The following is a 23,946-nucleotide window of genomic DNA, read 5'->3' as shown; positions in this document are numbered from 1 at the left end:
ATTCACTCTTGAGTGAGCTGTGTTCCGGGCCTGTGTTGTTGAAGCGGCCCATCGGAGCTTTGGCCGTAAGGTGGTCAGTGCCTGTCGTGGTGGTAAATCCCAGAACCCACTGATGGACATTAGCAGTGAGGGATGCTATCAAACTGAAGAAGGAGTCCTATCAGACCTTTTTTGGCCATGAGGTCCTGCTGGCTTCATCAGGCTCTCGCTGGATTGGTTCACAGCAGAGTCTGAAGCGCCCGGGATGAGAATCAGCACCTCCAAGTCCAAGTCCATGGTTCTCGCCCGGAAAAGGTTAGAGTGGGGCTGAGATCCTGCCCCAATTGGAGGCGTTCAAGCACCTTGGGGTTGATTGACGGAAGAACGGATCGCAAGATCAACAGGCGGATTGTTGCCGCCTCTACAGTAATGCGGATTCTGCATTGGTCCATTGTGATGAACAGGCACTTGAGCCAAAAGGCAAAGTTCTCCAGTCGATCTACAGTACGTTCCTACCCTCACCTGTGGTCATGAGCTTTGGGCAGTCACCGAAACAACAAGATCAGGTACAAGTGGCCGAAATGAGTTTCTTCCGTTACGGTGGCTTAGCTCTCCCTTAGAGAAGTACTGTCATTTCGGAGGAAGTCAGAGTTGGGGGAGAAGGAAGTCTGGGCTTCTCCTGACCCGGATAAGTGGAAGAAGACAGCTGGAACTGTTGTAATATTCTAACTTTTTTTCCTTGTAAGTTGTGCCTTCATCCATCCATCCATCCATCCATCCATCCATCCATCCACTATACCCATTATCCTCATTAGGATCGCGGGGGTATGCTACAGCCTATCCCAGCTGACTTCGGGCGAGAGGCGGGGTACACCCTGGACTGGTCGCCAGCCAATCGCAAAAGTTGTGCCTTCATACCTCCAAAATGTTTATTTTATTTTTGTAACAATTGTATTCCTGTAAATGTAAGGTTTTTTTACTACAATATTACAACTTTTTTCCTCATAATGTCATTACTTTATTTTTGCAACATTATGATTTTTTCCCAGTCTTTCTTGTACAATTACAACGTAATTCTCGTAACTTTACTTTAATTTTTATCGTAAAATACTGACACCGCAACCAAACACAAAAACTGTTGTTGTAGCTGACGTTATACTATCCTATACTACTACTATACTAACTATACTACTACAGTATACTATACTATGCTAAATCATATGATGCAATGTGATGCAATCCTCATTTTGAACATAAAACCACGCATAGTCTGAGCTAAATGCTACAAGTCATCATTCCTTGCATCGGTTATTGGTTTTGGCCAACGTGCATCAGCTTTTTGGAACCCAAGCCTTTCTGTTTTTTTCCGTGTTTTTCTGCTTGTTGTGGAAAACAATGGATGTAGGGTGCAGGCAGAGAAGATAAAGACGTGAAAGACAGTGAAAGAAAGAAAGCAAGAAAGAGAAAGGCTGGAATGGGGGGTTTAAAAGCAAGAGGGATCGGCAGCCATCTCCATTCCAAGAGAAGAGCTGGCCTGAGTCCAGTTCAGTTGAGCATGGCTTGGCTCTGAGCAAGGAGGAGAGGGCGGAGCTTCTGCTACGCCCTTTTTTTTTTTTAATCGGGTGCCACAGTTCCTGGAGGCTGGGCTGAAAATATAATATAAACATACACAATACTGATTCTTCCTCAAGAAGCACAGTTAAGAGCCTATTTGCATGAAACACACTTTAGTTTGCTTTAAGCATCTTTAGAGAGAGAAAAGCAATGAGAATGGCGCCGCTGGTCATCATGAGGCAAAATTAGTGTGGAAAAAGGTGAGGGAGTGGGTGAGGCAGAGAGGCATCATGAAGACAGAGAGTGGGCGGGAAAGGCTTTTGCGTCGCCATGGAAACTGGGAGCTATCAGTTGACTCCTGCTCTCTTTCCCCTCCTTCCCCGCCTGCCAACACCCTTCCCCTCCCATCTTTCCAGCACTACCACCACACCCCTCTCTCACCTTTCCACACCTCCCCCAAGCATCCATCTCCCGCTCTCTGCATCAACCACACCCTCACCAACCTTGCCTTCTACGCTCATGTTTGTTTCACTTCAAACCATGGCCCTCTCCTTTCTTCTTCATTTTTTTCTCAGGTTAAATCTCCAAACGGTAAGAAAATTGGGTTGAAAAGGCTCACCGGCCAGATGAGGCGCAGCGGCGGCGGCAGTGGCGGTGTTCAATCTGTTCTTCGCTGCCTGCACTTCACAGTTCAACAACTGCACCATAAAATGGGTCACCCTGTCTTTGCCTCGCAATTAATTCATGCTATCTCCGACTTGGCTTGAATGGAGGCTAATGGCAGGCAACAGGATGTAACATCCATTATAAAATGCCAAAACACTAAACACTTTAAACCAACATTTAGATCATTAGATTATGTTTACATTTTGACGGAAGCACTTAATCAGGTTTCACAAAATTGTACGCCCAAAATCGTCCTTAATTTGAACTCAGCTCAACTTTTGTCCTGACGACCAATTTAAGTTCCTGTCTTTTTAAGATCACTTGCTTTCTTCTGTTGGTCACCCTGTGGAAGCCAGTGTTAATAAAATCATTTCAGTGAATTATCACACCAAAACTAAATTCAATCCACTCACTGAATAATAATAATAATAATTATTATTATTATTATACAGTAGACTTTTTTCAATCTTATTTTTATTTTGTTTTGTTTAATTTTAGTTGCATTTTATACATTCATGGATTCATTGACATTTATTTCTATATTGTCATTACTATTTTACTGTAATCTACTAAACACACTTAATGAACTTGCAAATGTATTCTATTTTACTGTATTTTTAGTTTAACATATTTATTAAAAATAGATTTTTGGATATGTATTTTATGCATTATTATTTTATTTTATTATTTTTTTCCCTCTTTGCTGATTGGTTGGGAAAACTCACACATTATTGTAAGCACCCACCTAAGTTAAGTTATGGTTCCTTGCCAAATAAAAAGTTAAACAGCTCATACATGGATGTTGTAATGCAGTGTTACTCCATAAAGAATAGTACGACAGGATTCAAGAGCCAGTGAGCTGCAGAGTATACAGAAGACTCATTGGTTTTCACTTCTTGTCATAGTTGTTTCTTGCTACAGGAGCAAATCAATAGGTCAGGAGGTGAGAAAAACACTGTATGTTGCCATGGAAGTGTGAGGAAGAATGTGAGGGAAATGAACTTCAACGTGAAACATGTGATTGTCAATGGTGGATGAATGTGTGCTCTTTACGTGACTTGTGCAACCCAGCGTGACGACAGACACGGTTGATGTAAAAAAAAAAAAAACAGTGAGCAAAAACAACAGCTGGCTTCGATATAAACCACATAGCACGCAAGGCCGCCCCTCCCATAGCGCACCACACCCCATGTAGCGCCCCCACCCTCTCGGGCTGGCTCACCACCCACCTGTTAGCAGAGCCCTGCGCAGCTCAACCATGACATTACCTAATCAAGACTTAGCAGTGTTGATTCCCTGGCTGCTTAGCAACCTGTTTGTCCCCGCCCACTTAGGGTGCCTGGACTCTACCCTTAAAGTCAACTATTCCACCTCATGAAAAAAAGTAATGAAATCGAAGCAAGGTGCAGTGAACATGTTCTAACAAGAATTTAGAGGGATTTTGCACAAAAATTGCACAGTAATTAGTAATCATCCTTACATTTGCTTTTTTTTTTAGCAATGCTATAATGACCATAGAATATGGGAAAAACTGTGTGAAAAAAATTGTTGAGTGTCGTATTTACATTTATTAGGTAATCCGTTTGCTTGCCAGCAGGCTACTTCCTGTTGCAAGTCTTCTGCTGGTGCCGCAGTAATGTGAAACGATACATTTTGATTTCCAGATCCTTACCTAAATTCCATCTTCCTTGGTCTATGTGCCACCACTCTAAATGTTTTTGTATTTTGCGTAATCCAGCAAATTGTTTGTCCTAATAACCATGTTAATGTCTAAATGACTCACAGGAAAAAGTCGCTAAATTGGCAAAGCTAGTGGTTTCCCCAAACTTTACCACTTACTACTTTAGATGTATGTTTAGCGAATGTTGGCCGTGCAAACGTATAATAGTGCGTTATGTTTTGTTATGAACAGTTAATATAACAAGTGTGTAGTCTTTTCATGGCAAAATTATGTGTTTTTAGTAGTGCTGTCAAATGATTAAAAATTTTAATCAGATTAATCACGGTTTCCAAATTAATTAATCATGATTAATCACCATGTCACACTATGTTACCTGATACTGTAATATTACCTTTATCATTTTGCTATGTACTTCAAACTAGCACAGACTACATTTGGAATACAGGAAGTGAACAAATGTATTGCAATTGATGTGAAATGGATGGGGGGGGGGGGGGGGGGTAGGATTAAATAAGCTTTGCTTCTTCCTACTGCTTTTTGGACATGTAGAACTGTGAATTGTACCATATCATGTATTCCAATGTAATTTGTATGCATGTTCAAAATAAATTAAACAATTACCATTACCATGTCTGAAATATGCCCATTTTCCTTGTATTTTATTGAAACCAGTTAAGTCAAGTAAAGAGATGGCACACATTTCTGAAAATCTATTTGAGCAATGAGGAGTTGCGTTCAAAGACACCACCACGTCACATGTTTTGAGTGAATTTTCGGGGATTTCCAAGCACACTTACATGCAGCAAATTGTACTTCCGCATTAAGAGTTACAAAGTCAGTGATAAGAATATCCACTTACTGATTTTCATTGCATTTGTGTTTATTTAGACCACCCATACACACATAATAAAGACTTGTTGTGTTCGGAGTGTCAGTAAATGCATCTCGCGGTCTGTATCGTGACAATGAGGAAGTGCTGTTGCGATGAATGGACTAGAGACGTGTTTGTTTGGAGTAGGAGATCCGTATATGGTGCTGGAATTGCACTGCTGTTGATGTGTTCAGGTAAGAATAAAGTTATAAAAGAGCGTCAAACACTGTGCGACTGCGGGGAGCTACACGGTGCTGCCGTCTGTTGTCATAAGAGAGAGCGTGGCTTGCCATGATGCGTGTGTGTTAATTACGGTAAAAAAATTTAACGTGATTCATGAAATACATTAGTTACCGCCGTTAACGTGTTATTTTTGACAGACCTAGTTTTTAGGTGTTTAGATTTTTTTACACAGCATGGGTTTTAACATCTAGTTTCATAACACAGTAGCTCCAAATGTAGTAAAGAGTTGGAATTCAACCTCAGTATTCAAAGAAAATACACTTCTTTAAGTCACACAAAAGCGCCAAGTTTGAACCTCCATTTGCGCAGTCAGCTTCTAAAAAAAAATATACTTCATGTGTATTTTGCATTTTGCACTGAGGTCCCGCAAAATTTTCGCATCAGATTCGAAGACTTTTTCGGCATTTGTTCGTCTCGGCCTTTCACACAGAAACTGCAACTTGCCACAACTGTGTGAGCTTCCAGTCAGCGACACGGTACCCCGCAATCAGACTGACTTCAATGTCTGGGGTGACATGTCAAAAATACTGTAGGAAAATTGCTTTCAACACAGCAGGGTCTATGAAGTGGTTCATCCATCATAACCTATTTAATCAATTAATAATAATAACCTCTTTGACCCGGACAGGACGGGCCTGGACTTGTTGGTTCTGGAGTGAGGGGGTTCAAAGATAATGTCACTCCAGCTTGATCCCTGTGTTTATACTGCACAAGTGTCCTATATACAAGTATAAATGCAGGTACGGTGGAACCTTGATTAGCGTCTTTAATTCGTTCCAGAATGTCTGACGTTGATCAAAAACAAAATTTTCATAAGAAACAATATCAATCAGAAGGCCAAACATGTTAACACAAAACACGTTATAGTTTTACAATTACAGTTTGACATGCATAATTCGAAAAGTATATACAGTAAATGTATATAAATGATGAATGAACATTAAAGGTTGCTTTTATCTTCATTGAAGACGTGATTCTTGATGTGACTCAAACAGGAAGGCGGTAGGGGTTGATCTTGCTGCCACATCGTGTCTTTGGGAACAGTCACGTCTTCAATTAAGGCAGTGGTTCTCAATTACTTTTTGTCATGCCCCCACTGGGGGACATAAATGGTTTTGTGCCCCACAGATTTGAAATACTATTGAGAAACTGACTTATTTATTCCCCCACTATTCCAAAAACTATAAACTATAAAAACATGTTTTGTGTTAAAATTTTTGAGAGCCAGTTCCAGTTCCGGTTGCCATTCATTTAACTAGCTAACAGGATGATAACAAGGAAGGATACTTTGTAATTAAAAAGATATATTAAGAACACAGTTGGACACAGTGTGTTATTGTATGACAACACAACAAGACCTGTGCTATATTGTACGCTAACCGGAGAATACACGCAAACTGATGCAAAATTGTGGCGCACATTTTCAACATACACGCTAACTGGGGCGGATGCTAACCAAGGTTTCACTCTAGCGATAAGCAGAGCTAGCAAAAATGGTGGAAACAGTATTTCTGAAGTGGTACTTTGTGTAAAAGCTTGGAGGAACAACTCTAATACATTGCCAACAAAGGCGCTTTCAGCGCGGCTGCATGAACCAAATAACACGTCACAAAAAGATACCTCCCCACAACTGATGATGTCACTTTGCAAGCGAGAGATGACATCATCACACTGCAACAGCAGAGGCGTTGGCTGTAATTTCTGCCTAACCTTGTTCTGTTGCATGCACGCTCTTTCTTTGCAATGATTTTTGTCGCTTTAACACACACACACACACACCATGCCACCATGCTTGCTCCTGGCTAAAGTGCGCAGAAGAGGCCTCTAACCTGTCATGACACATACGTGCGTGTGTGTGTGTGTGTGTGTGTGTGTGTGTGTGTGTGTGTGTGTGTGTGTGTGTTGTGGCCTGTTGTCTTGTTGTGCGTGACTGCTCTTGTTTGCTGGAGGACTTGTTTATGTGCATACATCAGTGACACATACACACACACGTACACGCACACACACATACACACAAGGGCTTATTGTGCGTTTGTGCTAGAGAGAGAGATTACAGAGCTATTCAGTTTGCTATGCTGGTAGGTATTCAGTGTGTGTGCGTGTCTTTGGCTGAAGTGGCAAGTTAGAAAAAGAGAGGGTGGGGGGGTGCAGGGCGAGATGGAAAGGTGGAGGAGGAAAGGGAGGGTGGGAAAGGGGGAGGGTCTTTAGGCAGTCTTTTGGGCAACTCCCGCCAGCAGAGCCATGGTTTCCATGGCGACGGCGCGCCGAACGGAAGCACAGCCTCCCTTCAACATATCCTATTAGGGTGAGAGTGAGAGAAGAGGAGGAGGAAGAGAGAGTGTGAGAGTTTGAGAGAGGGAAGAGACGGTAATAGAGTGCTGCTATACTGCTGCAAGGCCATAACAAGGCCCTGGGGTGACCTCTGACCCCTCAACACAGGTTTAACAGGACTAATGCAGCCGGTTTGATGACTTCTTCTTTACTAGCTTAACGGCTAAAAGAGCATTGTCTGTGCTAGCCATTTATGGATGTTTTAAAGCACAAATAAAAGATTACGGAGCATATTTATAGACAACATAGGTTGCTTTTCCACTGCCATGTACCAGCTCGGCTTGACTCACGGCAGATTTGGTGTCAAAGAAAGTAATTCCAGCACGTTGGAGGGGTCACAAAAGAAAAGCGTTTTGCTTCTCAAAATAATGTGCGTTCAAAAGAAAACCGTTTTCCATCAAAAAAATCTGACCTCACAATCGCTCTGTGCTATTTTCTCTCCCTTCGTATCACTGCACGCTACCGCCTGTTGAGCACCTTTCCATCACCTGTTCCACAGTGATTACATTGCACGGATGACCACTTTTACGATGCAAGAGAGCTAAAGTGAGACTAGCAGTAGCTAGTAGCCACAAAACTAGTCACAAAAGAAAATATCTAAACAATGGTGCAGACTTGTAATTACCCGGGCTTTAACAACAACAATGTGTCTGAATCCATCCATCCATTTTCTATACCGCTTCTGGGCATGCTGGAGCCTATCCCAGCTGACTTCGGGCGACAGGCACCCTGGATTGGTCGCCAGCCAATCACATAGATAGATACATATAGACAAACAACCATTCACACTCACATTCATACCTATGGACAATTTAGAGTCGCCAATTAACCTAACATGCATGTTTTTGGATGTGGGAGGAAACCCGGAGTACCCGGAGAAAACCCAGGCACGGGGTGAACATGCAAACTCCACAAAAGGGAGACTCGAACCCAGGTCTTCCCGATCTCCAGACTGTTACGGTGTTGGTCAACATGCTAACCACTAGACCACCGTGCGGCTGTGTCTGAAAAACCCTATATAAGTCACGTCTTTCCTGTCACTGACATTGCGATTGGCAACTTTGGCTTCTTGCCATCCATGCATCCATTTTCTATACCGCTTCTCCTCTTTAGGGTCGCGGGGGCATGCTGGAGCCTATCCCAGCTGACTTCGGGCGACAGGCAGGGTTGGTCGCCAGCCAATCGCAGGGCATTATGATCATGATTATTTTCTAAAATAATTGCGAAGCTATGCAATAACAGGCTTCTTGCCATATTGGCTATAAAGTGGGAACCAAAGTGGGCAAACAGCTTTGTGTGTGTGGTGCACACTTCAGAGAGGGATTACATTCCTACACGCCCAAGACAGTGGAAGAAGAGTTGAAGAGTTCTGCTGTTCCAGCACCCCAGGTAAGAACTAGCTACTAGCTAATTAGATGCCACCTATTAACACGTTGTTTAGAAACGGTATTACAGTCAGAACAGGCTATCAAGAATCAGCTAGTAATGTTGTCTGCAACAAATCACCACATTTCACATTATATAAGATAACATAAATACATAACATAACATTATATGATTACTCTCATTATTACTATAGTCAGCTATGTGGAAGTGAGGTCGTCTCCACTTTTCCACGAGTGTGCTTCCAGTCTCAATATTCAGTGGTGTGAAAAAGTGGTTGCCCCTTCCTGATTTCATATTTTTTTGCATGTTTGTCACACTCAAATGTTTCAGATCATAAGACTAATTTAAATATCAATCAATGACAACACAACTGAACACAAAATGCAGTTTTTAAAATTAAACATTTAAGGGAGAAAAAACATCTCCTCCTGAGAAGTTTCACCACTGTTTCTTTTTTTTCCCCATTTGTGGATAATGGCTCTCACTGTGGTTCGCTGGAGTTCCAAAGCTTTAGAAATGGCTTTATAACCTTTTCCAGACATCAATTACACTAGGTCCCCAACTTACGAACATCCGACTAGCGAACATTCGCGGATACGAACACAAGGCGACTGGTCTATATTTTATTTTATTTTGCCTTGTAGTCGCTCAATCAGTATTTATACTGCTACTGTACATGCTTGACCAGTAGAGGGCACTGTGACACTGCTAATGCAGCCTTAGAGCTAATGGGACCAACAGAGGAAGAGTTAGACGATGGGGAGATAAAGCTAAATGGAAAGCTAAATTGTACAACCCGGACAGAGCGTGTGATTAAAGTTTATGAAGAGTTAATAGGCCTGCTTAATTCTACACCACCAACAGAACACTACCACTTTTAGAAGAGTCTAACGACGACGACCATTTGTCCTTTTTTCAATATCTCCTCCTCCTCCACCACCACCAACGACGTATGCTCGACCACTCCTCTTCAAAGATAAATAACATTTATCATTATGTATTATTATATCACTTTTATTATTGTTTTTTTCATTAATTATCGTCGTTTAATATTACTACTGGATCCAAACTCATATTTATATACATACACATATACTGTATATGTATACACGTACATGTAGTACCTATATCATTGGTAATATTACCTTTTCCCTACTTAAGAACAATTCAACATAAGAACGGTCGTCTGGAACCAATTGTGTTCATTAGTTGGGGACTTAGTGCACTTTCTTTCGGGGTGGGGGAGAGCAATGGGGGGTGGAGGTAATCACTTTTTCACACAGGGCCATGCAGGTTTGGATTTAGTTTCTCCCTTAATAATAAAAATTGTAATTTAAAAACTGTATACTGCATTTTGTGTTCAGCCGTATTGTCTTAAATTTGTTTGATGATTTCAAACATTGAAGTGTGACAAACATGCAAAAAAAAAAAAAAAATAAATCAGGAAGGAGGCAAACACTTTTTCACACCACTCCGTTAGCTGTATGTAAGTAAAAAAACAAACTGACATAAATGTCCAGTGTCATTTGGACATCAGTCAAAGTAAAATGGAAAAAAGTGGATATACTGTAGGTATAGTCTACCCATAGCTCCAGCTGTGGGTCCAGCTTCACCACTCCTCTGCCCATTCTGACTCCACCTGACGAAGGTCAGCATCAGTGTGAATAAAGGTATCATAAAGTTATCCCTTTGGCTTTGTGCTAAAATGAATGTTGCCGTCACTGGTTTCGTACTCGGACATGTTTACTTTCACTATATCGCTATCCCATCCTACACTGTGAAACAGGTGATGAAAAAGTGTGCAACAGAAATGGGGCAGTGTGTAAGTGATACAAAGGGAGAGAAAATAATGCCCAACAATTGTGAAGTCGGACTTTTTAGTGGAAAGCGGTTTTGCTATGCAAATGTATTACTCTTTTGAGCGCATATTGTTTTGAGAAGCAAATTGCTTTACTGTTGTGACCCCACTAAATAGTCGGAACTACTTTCAACAGCAAAAACTGACCCGAGCTTGTCTTACAGGACAAAGTGAGGGAAGAGTCGCTTTTGGTGCACTACACAGCTGATGAGGATGTCATACAACTTCATGTCAACAAATATAAACTATCCCTTTAAGAAGACACATTTTATCCCAGAGGAGACTGTGGGCAGCAAGAAAATCAGAACGGGACACGCTAAAAAAGAGCAACAGCGTGGTTCTCCTGTATTTTATTCCTATTAAGCAAGTGACACATTTTCTTCAAGAGGAAAGCAAATGCACAGGAAGAAATAAAACGGAGCATCAGTTGAGACAAGACAAAGCTAAAAAACTACAAACTTGTATTTACTGAAGACAAATTTTATCCTGTCCAATTATCTTTTATTTTGAAAAAAATAATTGTAAGGACAGTCTCTGTCTTGGGCAGTGTTTCATTGATATATCTGGGTTATGATTAAATTGATTTATCCCACTCTTGCCAATGTGTTCACATATCAACATAAGCAACAACATGGCGTGGTAGATGGCATTGAAGTGTCCTTACAGTCTCCAACAGAGTGACCACCGAGAGGATCTCTTTCCTGGGGACTTTTTATCTTTGGACAGGAAACTCTACTCCCTTCTGGTCCAGCCGGCCAGCTAGCCGCAGGGGCGTGGCTAACACATGGGAGCACACTACTTAATGATCCCTTATGCAATGCTACTCCACCCAACCCCCACTGCCTCGCCCTTCACTAGCCCAAACTAAACCATGCCACAACACAACACTCTGGGGAGCCCCTCCCCCAAACCACCCTTGCGATCATGTGAACACACCGAATTCCTCATCTTCAAAATGAGGAAGTGTTTATTTTGACAGAACAGGTGGACAGCTATTACACACTTTTGTCACTTTTTGTCCTTCGATCACGTGACCAATTTAAATCATTCACTTTTTCAGCAGACAAACACATCCAGAGTTGCTCATCATACAATCAATCTATGGGACCTCACAACATCTTGGTCATATGACTCCATGGTAGGTCATACAATGAATGCAAAAAAGGAAAAAGGGACATCGAAGTGAGCCCTGGGGAACTCCTCTGACTGTATTGGGGCGGTGAAACAAAGGGGTGTCTGTCTTGGAGCTCAAGAGACCAGTGTAACATCTGATTATATGGTATTATCATTTTTCATAACTGACAAACAGAACAAGATCTCTAGCTTTTAATCAAAGACATTACAGTGCATAGCTCAGGATCAGCTATTCAGCCAAAAGTGCAAGCAATAGAGTGTAGTATGCAATGGGGCAGAACATCGGAAGCAAGCAAACTGGGCGGGGATGGGGGAACGCTGGGATACGATGCTTGCAACACTTGCTCTGAGTGTAAAATACAGTTATGCACAGTGCATACACTTTGCTGAAATGAATTGATGTTATTTATTGAACAGAATGAATCTACATATGTACCATATAAGTAAGTTCATTCAGCCCTGCATCCTCGGCATTATACTCCAAAAATGTGTAAAAATCCAAAGTACCTCCAGCAAAGTAAGAGTTAAAGTATTTGTTCCAAAATGTACACTCTGACAGAAAGCTGGAAATTCTAATTAATTACATTTCAATAATCCTTATAATTAAGTTATAAGAATTAGGTGGCACCAGGGAGAAATAAAAAAAGAATTCAATAATCATTCGATATTTATGAAAAAGATGGGAAAATCTCTCTTAAGTTCCGCAACAACAGCACCAATCTTGGTCGCAGCAAATGCAGGGAGCTCCTTTCAGTTCCTGGGTTTCAACCACCGAGAGGCAGTTTGCGTCACTTCCGGTGAGCAGACGGGGGGCAAGCATTAGATACAGTATGGCCACATACACACTCTGTATTTTTGTGCAATATTTTGGATATTAAAACGAATAACTGTGTATGTGCTTGAAATGATTTGCTCCAATTGTGTGAGTGTACTTGATGTAATGCATGAAGACATAAAATTGTTGAAAACAACATGATCGAAATGCAGCGAAAGCTTATACCAGCATCAGACACAAAATAATGCTTCTAACATGTCAATTTGCGTTCTTACACCAAATCAGTCTGCATGAATACATTCTTGCATATGTCCTTCATTCTTTCTCTGCACTGTTTGGCTTGCACTGTTGAGTCTGAGCTCCACAGCCAATTTTGAGCCACGCACTATTTACGGGCTGCTGGAAGCTAGCTAGCTAGCTAGCTAGTTAGCCACACTTCCAAGCCCTCCGTAGAGCATTTTACATTTTCGAGTTCCAACAATGTTTTAACTTTGACTTTATTATAAATTGTACTTCTTGCTGCTCACTGTAAACTGGAGCGTGTTTACTCTGCTCCAATTGACGAGCGCTGGTTAGCTACAAAAGCTGGTTAGCAAACGCCAAAACAGGTGGCTTGTCAGCGTTTTTTTGGTTGTTTCCTGAAGCTTTTCCCCATTACCTTAGTACAGTAATAGCATTTTCCGAAATACAATTGAATAATTTCCATATGCAGTAACGGCGCATGTATGCTGTCTTTTTGCTCTGATTTGACATGACTTCTAGTTACGAATATGCTTATTTGCCCCCCGTTTCTTTGAGATGCCGCTGACAACAACCGCATGTGACATCACATGAAACCCAGCAATTTGAGACAAAATTAATCACAATTAATCACACCACACAATTGTCCAAATTCTTACCGATCGATTAATCGGTAATCGAAGTTCTGATGAGAAAAGGCAGACAGCACCACTCATTGTAGCAGGTTCATTACTTAATCATTAATATTCTGATTCTAAGTCAATTACTGTACGTGTGGCCGGAATCTTGTCTTATCAGCTATTTCTGCTTGTTTTATTGGCTATACATTGGAAGATGTTGACTTTGCCCAATTCAAGAGAGCCCATGTTGCTGGTTTGAGAATCCTTCCCTGTCTTGAGGCGTAATGTTGAATCAACAGTCTGTTTTAAGTAGACAACCTGCAAAATTTGTAAATAAAATGTGTTTTATTGGCTAAACATCAAAGATCGAAAGATGTTGGCCTAGCCCGATCCCTTGCGGGGCGCGAAAAGACGTTGAATTGATAGCTTGAGATTTTTTCAGGATTGGAGCATAGGAACAGATGATCCGGCATTTAGTCGCCTGTGCCTTTTACACAGAACACAACAAAGCGGGATATTGCCATTTTCACACAGCAACCCGGCATCCATTGTTAGGCAATTGCTTTCAACACACCAGGGAAAAAAGTAAGTCTCGGGTGTCCAACTTTACATCTCTGTACCGCCTTTCCTGCATTCCTTTACACACAGGTGTCCTCCCGCCTCTGTTACTACCTCGGAGGGAAGAAAATTGCAAGTGTTTGATTAACTGATGGTAAGTACTATTTTTTTCCAATGAAAAAAACTTTTGTTAGTTCCAGCATTGTGGCCAAGATTCACACCTGCGCGGCCACACCCACCAACCCGCATGATCATTCTTTTTTTGTTTTTTTTTGGCCGCCCCCTGCTCACCGTGCACTCCATCTCCTCTGGCTCTGGTTTGATCTGGACTGAAGGCATGTCTGTCCCCACCTCCTCCTCTTTTTCTTCTTCTCCTCCTCCTTCTGCCTTGTTTCCGCTTTCCTCCTCCCCCGCCTGAGGCCTGGCCGTGGGCTCCTTGTCCTCCTCCTTCTCCTCTTCCTCCTGGGCTGCAGACGGCAGTGAGGCCGGCAGCGAGGGCGAGGGCGGCCTCTGCGTCAGGGCGCTCTGCTTGGCAGCCGGGATCCTCTGTTTCTTGTGGGTGCCGCTCCTCCTCTGCTTAGGGGTTGACTGGCACTAAAGGAGAGAAGATGGAGGAGAAGGAAGTGAGAGAAGGCATAAAAGCAGAGGTCACAAGGAGGAGGGGGGAAAGTAAGGTAGAAAAAAGCTGGGTTCCAAAAAAAGGGGGAATTAATTACCTCTCTTCTCAGCAATAGAGAAACCCCTCGCAAGAATCAATATGTTGAAGTGGAGGGTAGGGTTGAACACACACACACACACACACACACACACACACACAACTAGTTTGAGAAACTAAATAAAAAGCAGGACAAAGTTAAAAAAAAAAACAGGGCCTAATCCCGAGGACTGCCACTGAGGGAATGAGGAGCTGAGGAGAAATAACAGAGAGAGAACAGGGAGGAGTAGCTGTGAAATGACCCCTCCCTCCCTTTCAACGGCAGGCGGGCGGACACACCCTTTTCTGGAAGGCCCCAGACACACATACACTCACACACACACGCACACACATGAGAGGTGTGGGGAGTGGCGAGGCCTTTTTTTTTGTCCTCTCACACACCCATTTACATATCCATGTTTTTTTTCCACTCTGGATACACAAACCATTTCTTCAAATGTTACAAAAAACCTAGTATGTGGGGTTTAATGTTCAAAGGTCACAACTTCCAATAACTTTATTATAAATGATGCCCAGAAAGTTATATGGTGAATAGATAACCAATAGATAGCATGTATATGACATATAGTTTGTCAGCTGGATTCTACTATTGTTAACGTGGCAATTAAAAGGAAAAAATCCAGCTTGGCTACCCTTCTTCTTCTTCTTTTTAATACTAGTACTACTACTACTACTACTACTACTACTACTACTACTACTACTACTACTAATAATAATAATAATAATAATAACAATAACATTATAAATGCATAAATAAAATAACTAAATAGTTGTATTTCTTATTATTATAAATATTGAAATGTTTGTACGATACCCCCAGCATACCCTGCAACCCTAGTGAGGACAAGCGACATAGAAAATACATGGATGGATGTTTATACAATACATAATAACGACAATAATAAATGTTATGTTATATATCATTTTTATAGCACCTTTCATCCAAGAAAATGCATCGCATAAGTGAAATATATAAAAAGGTACATTGAGCTAGCGACAAAATCTGTTTAGAAAGTTGAAAAAAGTCCATCTTTATCCAGATTTCAAGATTCAAGAGTTTTTAAATAACTGACAACTTTAATCCAAAAAGCTTCTTCAGTTTATTTTTAAGTGTGTAGTCTCCCTATTTATGTCTCTGGTTATGTCTCCTGCAGTTTTCATCTCAAAAAACAAGGGGAGGACAACAATGTCCAAATTCTGGATAGGGAGGAAAGAAGCAATCTATGTCAAACGGGAAAGGCCCTCCCTAAATAGAGGAGGAGGTTTGGGCTATCACCTCTGCTTCCAAAAATGTCCTGGCATCTCTTCCCCAAAGATTGTCTCATTCCACAGAAATAGTGGCCTCTAACGAGTTGTTTTGCCACCTCTGGTTAGTGAAAGACCTATTGTCATGCAGAAGAGTCATTCACCAGCCACGCCCGGCAACAACCATGACAACAACCCTATTGTGACCACCCCCAGGGGACATGCACCCCAGAGGCATAAATAGGGAAACTCCACGCCAAAAAATTCAGAACTGAAGAAACCTTTTGGACGAAAAGTGAAATGTCTTCAACACACAAGAATAGCCCAATTTCCTGTATTCAAGGACATGGACGACTGACTATTGACACAGACATACTGTTTTCATTTGCACCAAAATATACATTCATTGTGTGAATGCTGAGAAGCATATAGCACAGTGGTCCCCAAGCCCCGGGCCGCGGCCCGCTACCGGGCTGTGGGTCATTTGGTACCGTGCCGCACAGGAAGAAAAAATAATTTCCATTATTTCATTTTTTTGTTTTATTTTGAAAAGTGTCCGGATTCTCTGTGTTACATCTGTCTCACTTGACGCATGTCCATTGTGCGTGTGCTAACTTTCTCTCATGCCGCACAGATAGACTACTACTGTATTTTTACCATTTTTCTTTCACCTCATATTTGGTGTCAAATGCTGATACTATGTGGGAATGCATAAAGGTAAGTTTTGATGACTTACTGAGTGCTAATGTGCACATTTGTCTCAAGTTAATTCATGCTAGCACACTGCCTTTTACCACACACGTCAAGCAGCCATGTAATAATCTCTCTGGAAAAACTCCAGGCTTCAACTGGTGGATGGTGGGTCGGCATTCATTTTGTGCTTTTAATTTGATGTTATTCATGTCTTGGTTTTACACAATATGTAATAAATAAGATAAATTACATCGCTATAATGTACTAACTCTCCACACCCCCCAGTCCGCGGGAGATTTGTTGGAACACAAGCCGGTCCGTGGGTCAAAAAAGCTTAGGGGCCACTGATATAGCGTATAAAACATGTCAAATTATACACCATTGTTCATTCATTCTTCTACATCATCTTCTTATTCCGCCTCATTTTTTCTCCGTTAACTCCTCCCACATTTATTATTTGGCGCCACCTACTGGTGAAAATCATTTTACACTTTCCATTACGGTAACATTTAATGTTTTCTATAGGGTGGCGTGGTTCAGGTGATAGATTGGTCACCTCCCTATCCGATGGTTGCTTGTTCAGTTAGTAAATAGACACAACAGACACAGGATATTTCAACATCCATTCTACATTTCAGAATAGAATACATACAATATATGTAACAATTTGGACGAAATGTTTCAAATTTTTGAATAAAAACCTTTTTTTTTCTGTGACAATACAGTTTTTACTGCACTGTATTTGTAAAAAAAAAAAAAGATCATATAAGCTGATTAGAGGTCTGTAAAGTAAACACACGTTACCTACCAAGTACAATTACAGCAATGAAAGGAAAAAAGAAGTCCCTGGCTTTTAAATTATTGACATGCTTGAAATGCAAGTAGCATTGTGATGCGTCATGGAATATTGTAAATAGATGATATATAATAAATGTGCTGTCTTGCAGGAATTTGTGAGTTCAAGTCATTTTGCTGTCTGATTCTTTCTGAACTGATTTATAGACATTGGACGACTCGTTCTATAGAACTCAGTGGTAGACTGGATGGTGATGATTTAGTCATGATATACCTGCAACTGCACACACGATTGCAAAGGGTGGGAGACACTTTCAGGAGCCATTATAGTTTGAAGTAAGTCCATATTACAATAGATTTATCCGAAAACATGATGATCAAACATTCCTTTCGAACAAACTAGTTGACATATGCTTTTGCCGTAGAGTGTGGGGTGTGGCTGGATGCATTAGCCCTCCCACTCACACACACTGGTCTCTCTCTAGTGCTATTGTGAGGAGGAGACAGAGCCCTCCTCTGTGTTTCTAAACAAAGGTAAAGGCCTCTCCATGCTACACCTTCCACCCCCCCTCCCCAACACAAACCGCCAATGACTCAAGAAAACCTCATTGCTTGTCAAATAGGCCACTTAGCCATCACAGAGTATGATAAACCATATGTAAATAAGCTAAAGAACTTTTAAAAATGTACTAAAAGACTACATATGCAGACTACCAACTCTCAAAATATCCCCAAACAAGAACCCAACAGGATAGAGTGACCATCAAAGTCCAAAAATATGAAAATTGACCCAAAATTCCACGGAAAAAATGGTCTTAAAGTAGAAAAAGACTCCAGAAAATTCATAAAGTTAGTCGAGGACCAGTTGAGTCCTTCTTCGCGGCCACAAGGGCCACAATTTGAAAACCAATCTATTCCCAAAAACACTATACACACAAAAAATACATATAAATAAGAATTAAAATATACAGCACAATGAGAAGTGACAAAAAATGTCAAATCAGAAAAATGCTTATTAATGATATTAATAATATTACAGATAATAATATTATAGATAATAATACATATTATATATATATACCTGTATATATATATTTTACTAATTAGAACTGCTACATAAAACACAATGTTGATCCACAAAAACATATTGCTACATATTAAAAATAAAAAATAAATAAATAACTAAAGTAAATAGTTGTAGAAATGAAATAGTGCCTTCATATAGTAGGGCTGTCTTTGACTAAGACATTTCATAGCAGAATCTGATTTATGAGATTTTGTCAACAAATAGTCAAATATATAGAGAGATTATTTCGATATTTTTAAAGAGCAACGCTAGTGGCAAACTCTACAAATAAACAGATCTCATTTGCAACTTTTTCCACCTCAAAGAAAAAGGCTAAAACACTCAGATAACCAACTTAACATGGTAGGTCTGCAACAACAGTAATTTTATTTATTTAGTGACACAGGAAGCAGTTCACATTGATGCACAGTCCGCTAGTGCATTGTAAAGATATAAAAACAGATAAAAAGAGACGGCTCATTACTGCATGCAATGGGACACACATATACCGCCTACAAAGACTATTAAGACACCTCCAAAAACCTCCAACAAGGTGTTATGGTTTTGTAACCATGTCGTAACAGGTACATTCATCATGTAATACAGTATTTTGTCATATTTTGGTCCTTTCAAGCGTACCGGAACTTCCTTCAAGGGTGCATTGATTTCAAATAGCAACATAGAAGCTAACACCTACACCTAGCATTAACTTTTCTAAACTCAAAAAGAATAACATCAGCAGCTCCAATATGTATCTTTACCCTTCTGTAGTCGCTTGAGGCGTTGTGACGCACCGCAGTGCGTGTGGTGAGGTTAGTCACAAGCCAACTAGTAGCTAGCTTGTGGGTGTGGCAAGGTGTCAATGTGCCAGTACAGTGTTCCTTCGCTCTATCGCGGTTCACCTTTTGCGGATTCATTGTTTCGCAGAATTTTTTTCATGCTTCTTTTTGTTTTTATTACAGCGTATGAACGCTGTTACAGTCCGAGCATGGCCCTTTAAGAAGAATTGCACTGTGGGAAGTTGAGTGTCTATCTCTTCCCTCTCTCTTTTCCCTGCACCGCCCATTGTTTTCCCCGTCCTGGTAGGCTGTAGACCAGTGTCAATCAGTCTCGTTCGTGCCGTCCTGCCATGTCTCCTGTGTCATCGCTAGCTTGTTAGCTTGCAAGCTTGTAAATTAATCTTCGGTTCATCTGCAGAAATATTTTTTAACAAGGATACAAAAACAACAAAAAAAAACAGTACAGTGGAACGACGTCAGGACGAAAAGGCACGGTCACAGGAGTGAAATATGCTTGAGTGACTTCATAATTTCTTGTGTTGATCATTAAGGTTGATCAAAGTCAACATGTGATATATATATATTTTTTAAAAATCACACTATGACTGGGTGAAACGGTAAATAAAATTGCCACTTTGGGGGCTTGTTATTCTGTCCAGGTGTTTTCAAACTGATGACCTCATTGTCATCCATTCTCTAACCTGATTAGCCAATTGTCACAGCTTGCCCTGTGTCTTCTCTAGCTCTATCCATCTCTATAGTGAGTGACATCATGAATAAAAATGGCTCCTCCAGAAGCCTTTATTGCCTCCTTCAATGTGTGTGTATTTGACTAGCAGTTGCGGGCTAGGAAAGACAATTGCGTATTTCCTTGGCTGCATGAATGAAACAAAACAAAGCTTTATTTAGAAAGAAGCAGAAGCTTATTGTTGACATTTTTAGGTGAGCGTTAGAAAGGTGGTAGCACACTTTCACACACTTTTTATTGAAAATTCAATTGAAAATCACAATTAAAGTTTTGGTTAGCATAAAATGTAAGCCACATTTTTTGTAGTATGGTAATTTTAGACTCTTAACTTGACTGTCAACTTTACTGATGCTAAGCTTGGGAGCTTCTTAAGTATCCTTTCCCCTGAAGCAAGATCCTGAACACAGCTGGAAGTCAAAGGCCCAGAAGTAAAAAGTAAGAGAACACAACAGGGGGAGGGTGAAGAGGTTGGAGAGTCCTCTAGTGACAAACCACGCCCAGTGAGTAAGACGACGACCAATGTTGTCAAGCTATATGGTCAGCAATGAAGAAAAGAAGAAAGAAACTGTCGCCTATTTAATTCTGTTATTCGTCCAAATATTGCAGAAAATAATCCAAGTGAAACATATGCCTGTTCATTTACATGACAACAAAGTTTGTAGCGCCTTGGTCTCAAAGTGAAAGGGATTTATGTTTGCATTGAAATGCTAAAAATGTACGTTAATGTAGATAAATACCCAAGTACTGTAGGTCACGGTCAAAACAAAAATGGTGGAAGACCGCACTCGCACAGTCAAATTAGTTACCAAAATCGACTATTCACGTTTGTGTAGCTTCTCAGTCATCCAGGGGCCTTTTGCACCAAAATAGGATAAGGGATTAAGCTGGGATATCTTGGTTATCCTAGCTCAAGCTAGCTCAAGTTATTCGAGATCCAGTTGCACAAAAGTAGGACAGTGGAAATATGTGGAATATGTTCTGACATATGTTACCATGGAGGTTTAGTCTGTGGAGTTAGCCTGCTCCAGACCAGGCTAAGATCCAGGATCTATTTCATCTCATCTCTTATCTCAGTCAGTAGTCACCATAAGTGGAAACCAATAATTCAATTAAACCACTGCCCACCACACATTGTTATGACATTCAGCCACACCCACATTTCAACATTTGTCATCATTCATTTCAATCATTGTACATGAAGGGTTTTAGATGATGTTGCACTCATTAGATCATTTATTAGATCATTTACACATACTATATAGAAAATACACATCCCATATAAATACCAATACACATCTACAAGATAAAAAGAGTTCTATGGAGTTATAAAGGAGTCTGATGGAGTTATATTTACACAATCTCACCCACATCTGCAGTCAATTTCACCTACAATTTCAACAGATTCATAATCACAGTGCGACTACGTTTTCTGAGACGTTAATTGTGTTGGTTGTGGATGTGCCTTAGCGCTCGAGTGGAAACCGGAAGCGGGTAATGATGATATGCTAATCAAGCAAAGACTTCATAGATATAGTGTACACCGCTCTGCTTGATTTGTTGAACTAGCAAAAAACTTAACTTTAACTATTTGGTTTCAGTGGAGCAGTGAGTGTGTATTTGTGCACTACTTAGACACAAAGTATTGGAGATCATCTCTGCAGTACTTTGCCACGCTGTCTCTTTTTGTTTTATGACCGTGGCGGTGTTGCATCTCCTTTGAGCAAATGCTCTTTTGCGCCTCAAAAGCCTCCATGAGGATTTCCGCTTCTTTTGGGGAAAAGTACGCCACTCTCGTTGCCATGGTGAATCGGTGACTCTGTGATCGAGAGGCGGGGTCTATTTAAGGAAGCCGCGTACACGCACTGATCCAAGATTGTTTTTATCTGGCTTGATTAATCAGTGTCTACTCATCCTGGCTTGGGTTTTGTACAACCAGTTAAGCCTATACGCTCTTGCTTTGGGTTGGTTGAGCTCAGCTCAGTCATTTGGATTTCTGAATCCTAGTTTTGTGCAATAAGCCTAAGCGGCAATAGGTATATGTATTTCTCTTTTCTGTGCGTTCTAACGATATAAAAACAGATAAAAAGAGACAGCTCATTACTGCAGGTATGAGACTTACTGTATGTATTCCGCCTATAAAATCGTCTGAATAAGTCTCCAACATCGCTCCATTTACATACATGTGACGTGCATATTAACCGAGCTACAGCGACATTGTTATTATTATTATTATTAACATTATTATGCCGATTGAACTAGGTTACTGGTGCAGTGACACTTGTGACATGTCTCACATGAGGATTGTGGATGATGGGCAACATTCCAAAAAAAAGTGCAGTTTTGCTTTAAGCTCTGGTACACTGTAAGGAAGGAAAAAAGTAAAAGAAGGAAAACGTTTCTGTAATACTGCTGCTCAGGTTTTTATTGAAATCTACATGTAGGTCGTATTTCAGCAGTATTATGGATTTTTACACATTTATATATCTAAATACATTTATATTCATTGTGTTCAGTAAATAACATTCATTCATTTCATCAAAGTGCACGCACAGCCCATGACTTTTACGCTCAGCTCAGAGCTGAATGCAGTGAATACATTGTACACTGTTGTGCACCTAGCCCCACCCACCTCTCTTGCTCACCATCATGGCGTACTTTCTGCTCCATGGCGGACTACACTCTGTTCCCTTCATTTGTAGACAAGTCCACTGTCCTACTTATTTAGCGTCCTTGCTGCTAGCACTCAGCTAACAGTCATGTCACTTCCCAGGCCAGACTTCTTCGAGGCACACCCAGCAAGTCACGGATACTGTATTACACTTCTTATGACATCTTTTGAATGCCTTCCATTTGTATTTTCATTCGTTTTGCCATTTTTATGCTTGAAAATGCTTAATTTAGACCAGTGGTGCTAACACATTTTCAGCCTGCAGGCTACTTTTAAAATGACCAAGTCCCAAAGATCTACCACCTAATATAAATATAGAAAATATATATGTACTATATTTATAAATACGAGTATCAATGTACATTATACATATTTATCAGGGGTGCAGGCACTTTTAGTATTTCACTTTCATAGTTTCAAAGTTTACAGGTAATCAAAGTAGTTGATATCATTCAATAATAACCTGAGTAGCGGTAATACTGTATGTCAGTCAAAACACGAAGCATTCATTAGGACACACAGTTCATGTATAACGTCCAGTTAGCATTTGCTATCAAACATTATTGATATACAGGAAATGAAAATGATGATGCAAAAGTCAATGCAGCTGAAGTCAAGGCAACATATTAAATAGGTTTCAGCAACGGGCACATTTTCCTATTCATCATGAAATAATAGTTTAAGAAACGGAAGTATAGAAAACACCCATTTCCATAGTGGAGTTCAGGACGTGCAAAGCCATCAAACAATTAACTCGCTACAAGTGAACGGATAACTTTGGTTATAGCTACAGGCATCTTACCGCTGAGTTAGTTTATCTGTAGTCAGAATAATGAAGATGAAAGTTGCATCCCTGTGTGGAGCTTGAAATGTCTGTTCACCACTTAATGTTAGCCGCGGGGAGCAAGAGTGAATCAAGCAGGGAGCTTAATGTCAGCCCACTGATGTCATATGACATCTACAAAGTGACGTTTATGTGTTTATTCATTTTTACTTTTATTTTTTTAAAAAGGCAATTGAGTGAGGGCGAGATGTTTGAACCGCAATGTAGCAAGGGACGACTGTATGTATCTCAGAAGAAAATAGTTTCATTCTGAATGGACATATTCCTTAGCCTTCACTGCCAATGATGCTGGCTTACCTGTGTGCTTGATATGTAGTTAGAAAATTAGCAAACAGCAGACATTGTAACATTGACATTTTCAAAACAAGCACTCAGCTTTTTCTAAAAAGTACCCAACTCCAGATGGGCATAAGAGAGCAATTTTGGTACTACTTGTACTACGGAAGGTTGAGCAGCGCAAACATACTTTGATAAATTTAACAATAACCATAAGACGT

General features: G+C 40.5%; 1 protein-coding gene across 4 annotated transcripts in view; it reads right to left on the bottom strand.

The window, feature by feature from the left end:
- Positions 1–23,946, bottom strand: part of klf8 (Kruppel-like factor 8) — a 76,388-nt gene that overhangs the window by 13,585 nt on the left and 38,857 nt on the right. For all 4 annotated transcript variants that reach the window (XM_054756173.1, XM_054756175.1, XM_054756174.1 and 1 more), the window contains exon 2: positions 14,188–14,490. In XM_054756173.1, the coding sequence (XP_054612148.1) occupies positions 14,188–14,490 (303 nt within the window). The remainder of the gene's footprint in view (positions 1–14,187; positions 14,491–23,946) is intronic.

Source organism: Dunckerocampus dactyliophorus, chromosome 16 (assembly GCF_027744805.1).
Source record: "Dunckerocampus dactyliophorus isolate RoL2022-P2 chromosome 16, RoL_Ddac_1.1, whole genome shotgun sequence".
In the NCBI taxonomy this organism is placed as follows: domain Eukaryota; kingdom Metazoa; phylum Chordata; class Actinopteri; order Syngnathiformes; family Syngnathidae; genus Dunckerocampus; species Dunckerocampus dactyliophorus.
This window is presented reverse-complemented; position numbering and strand designations above follow the sequence as displayed.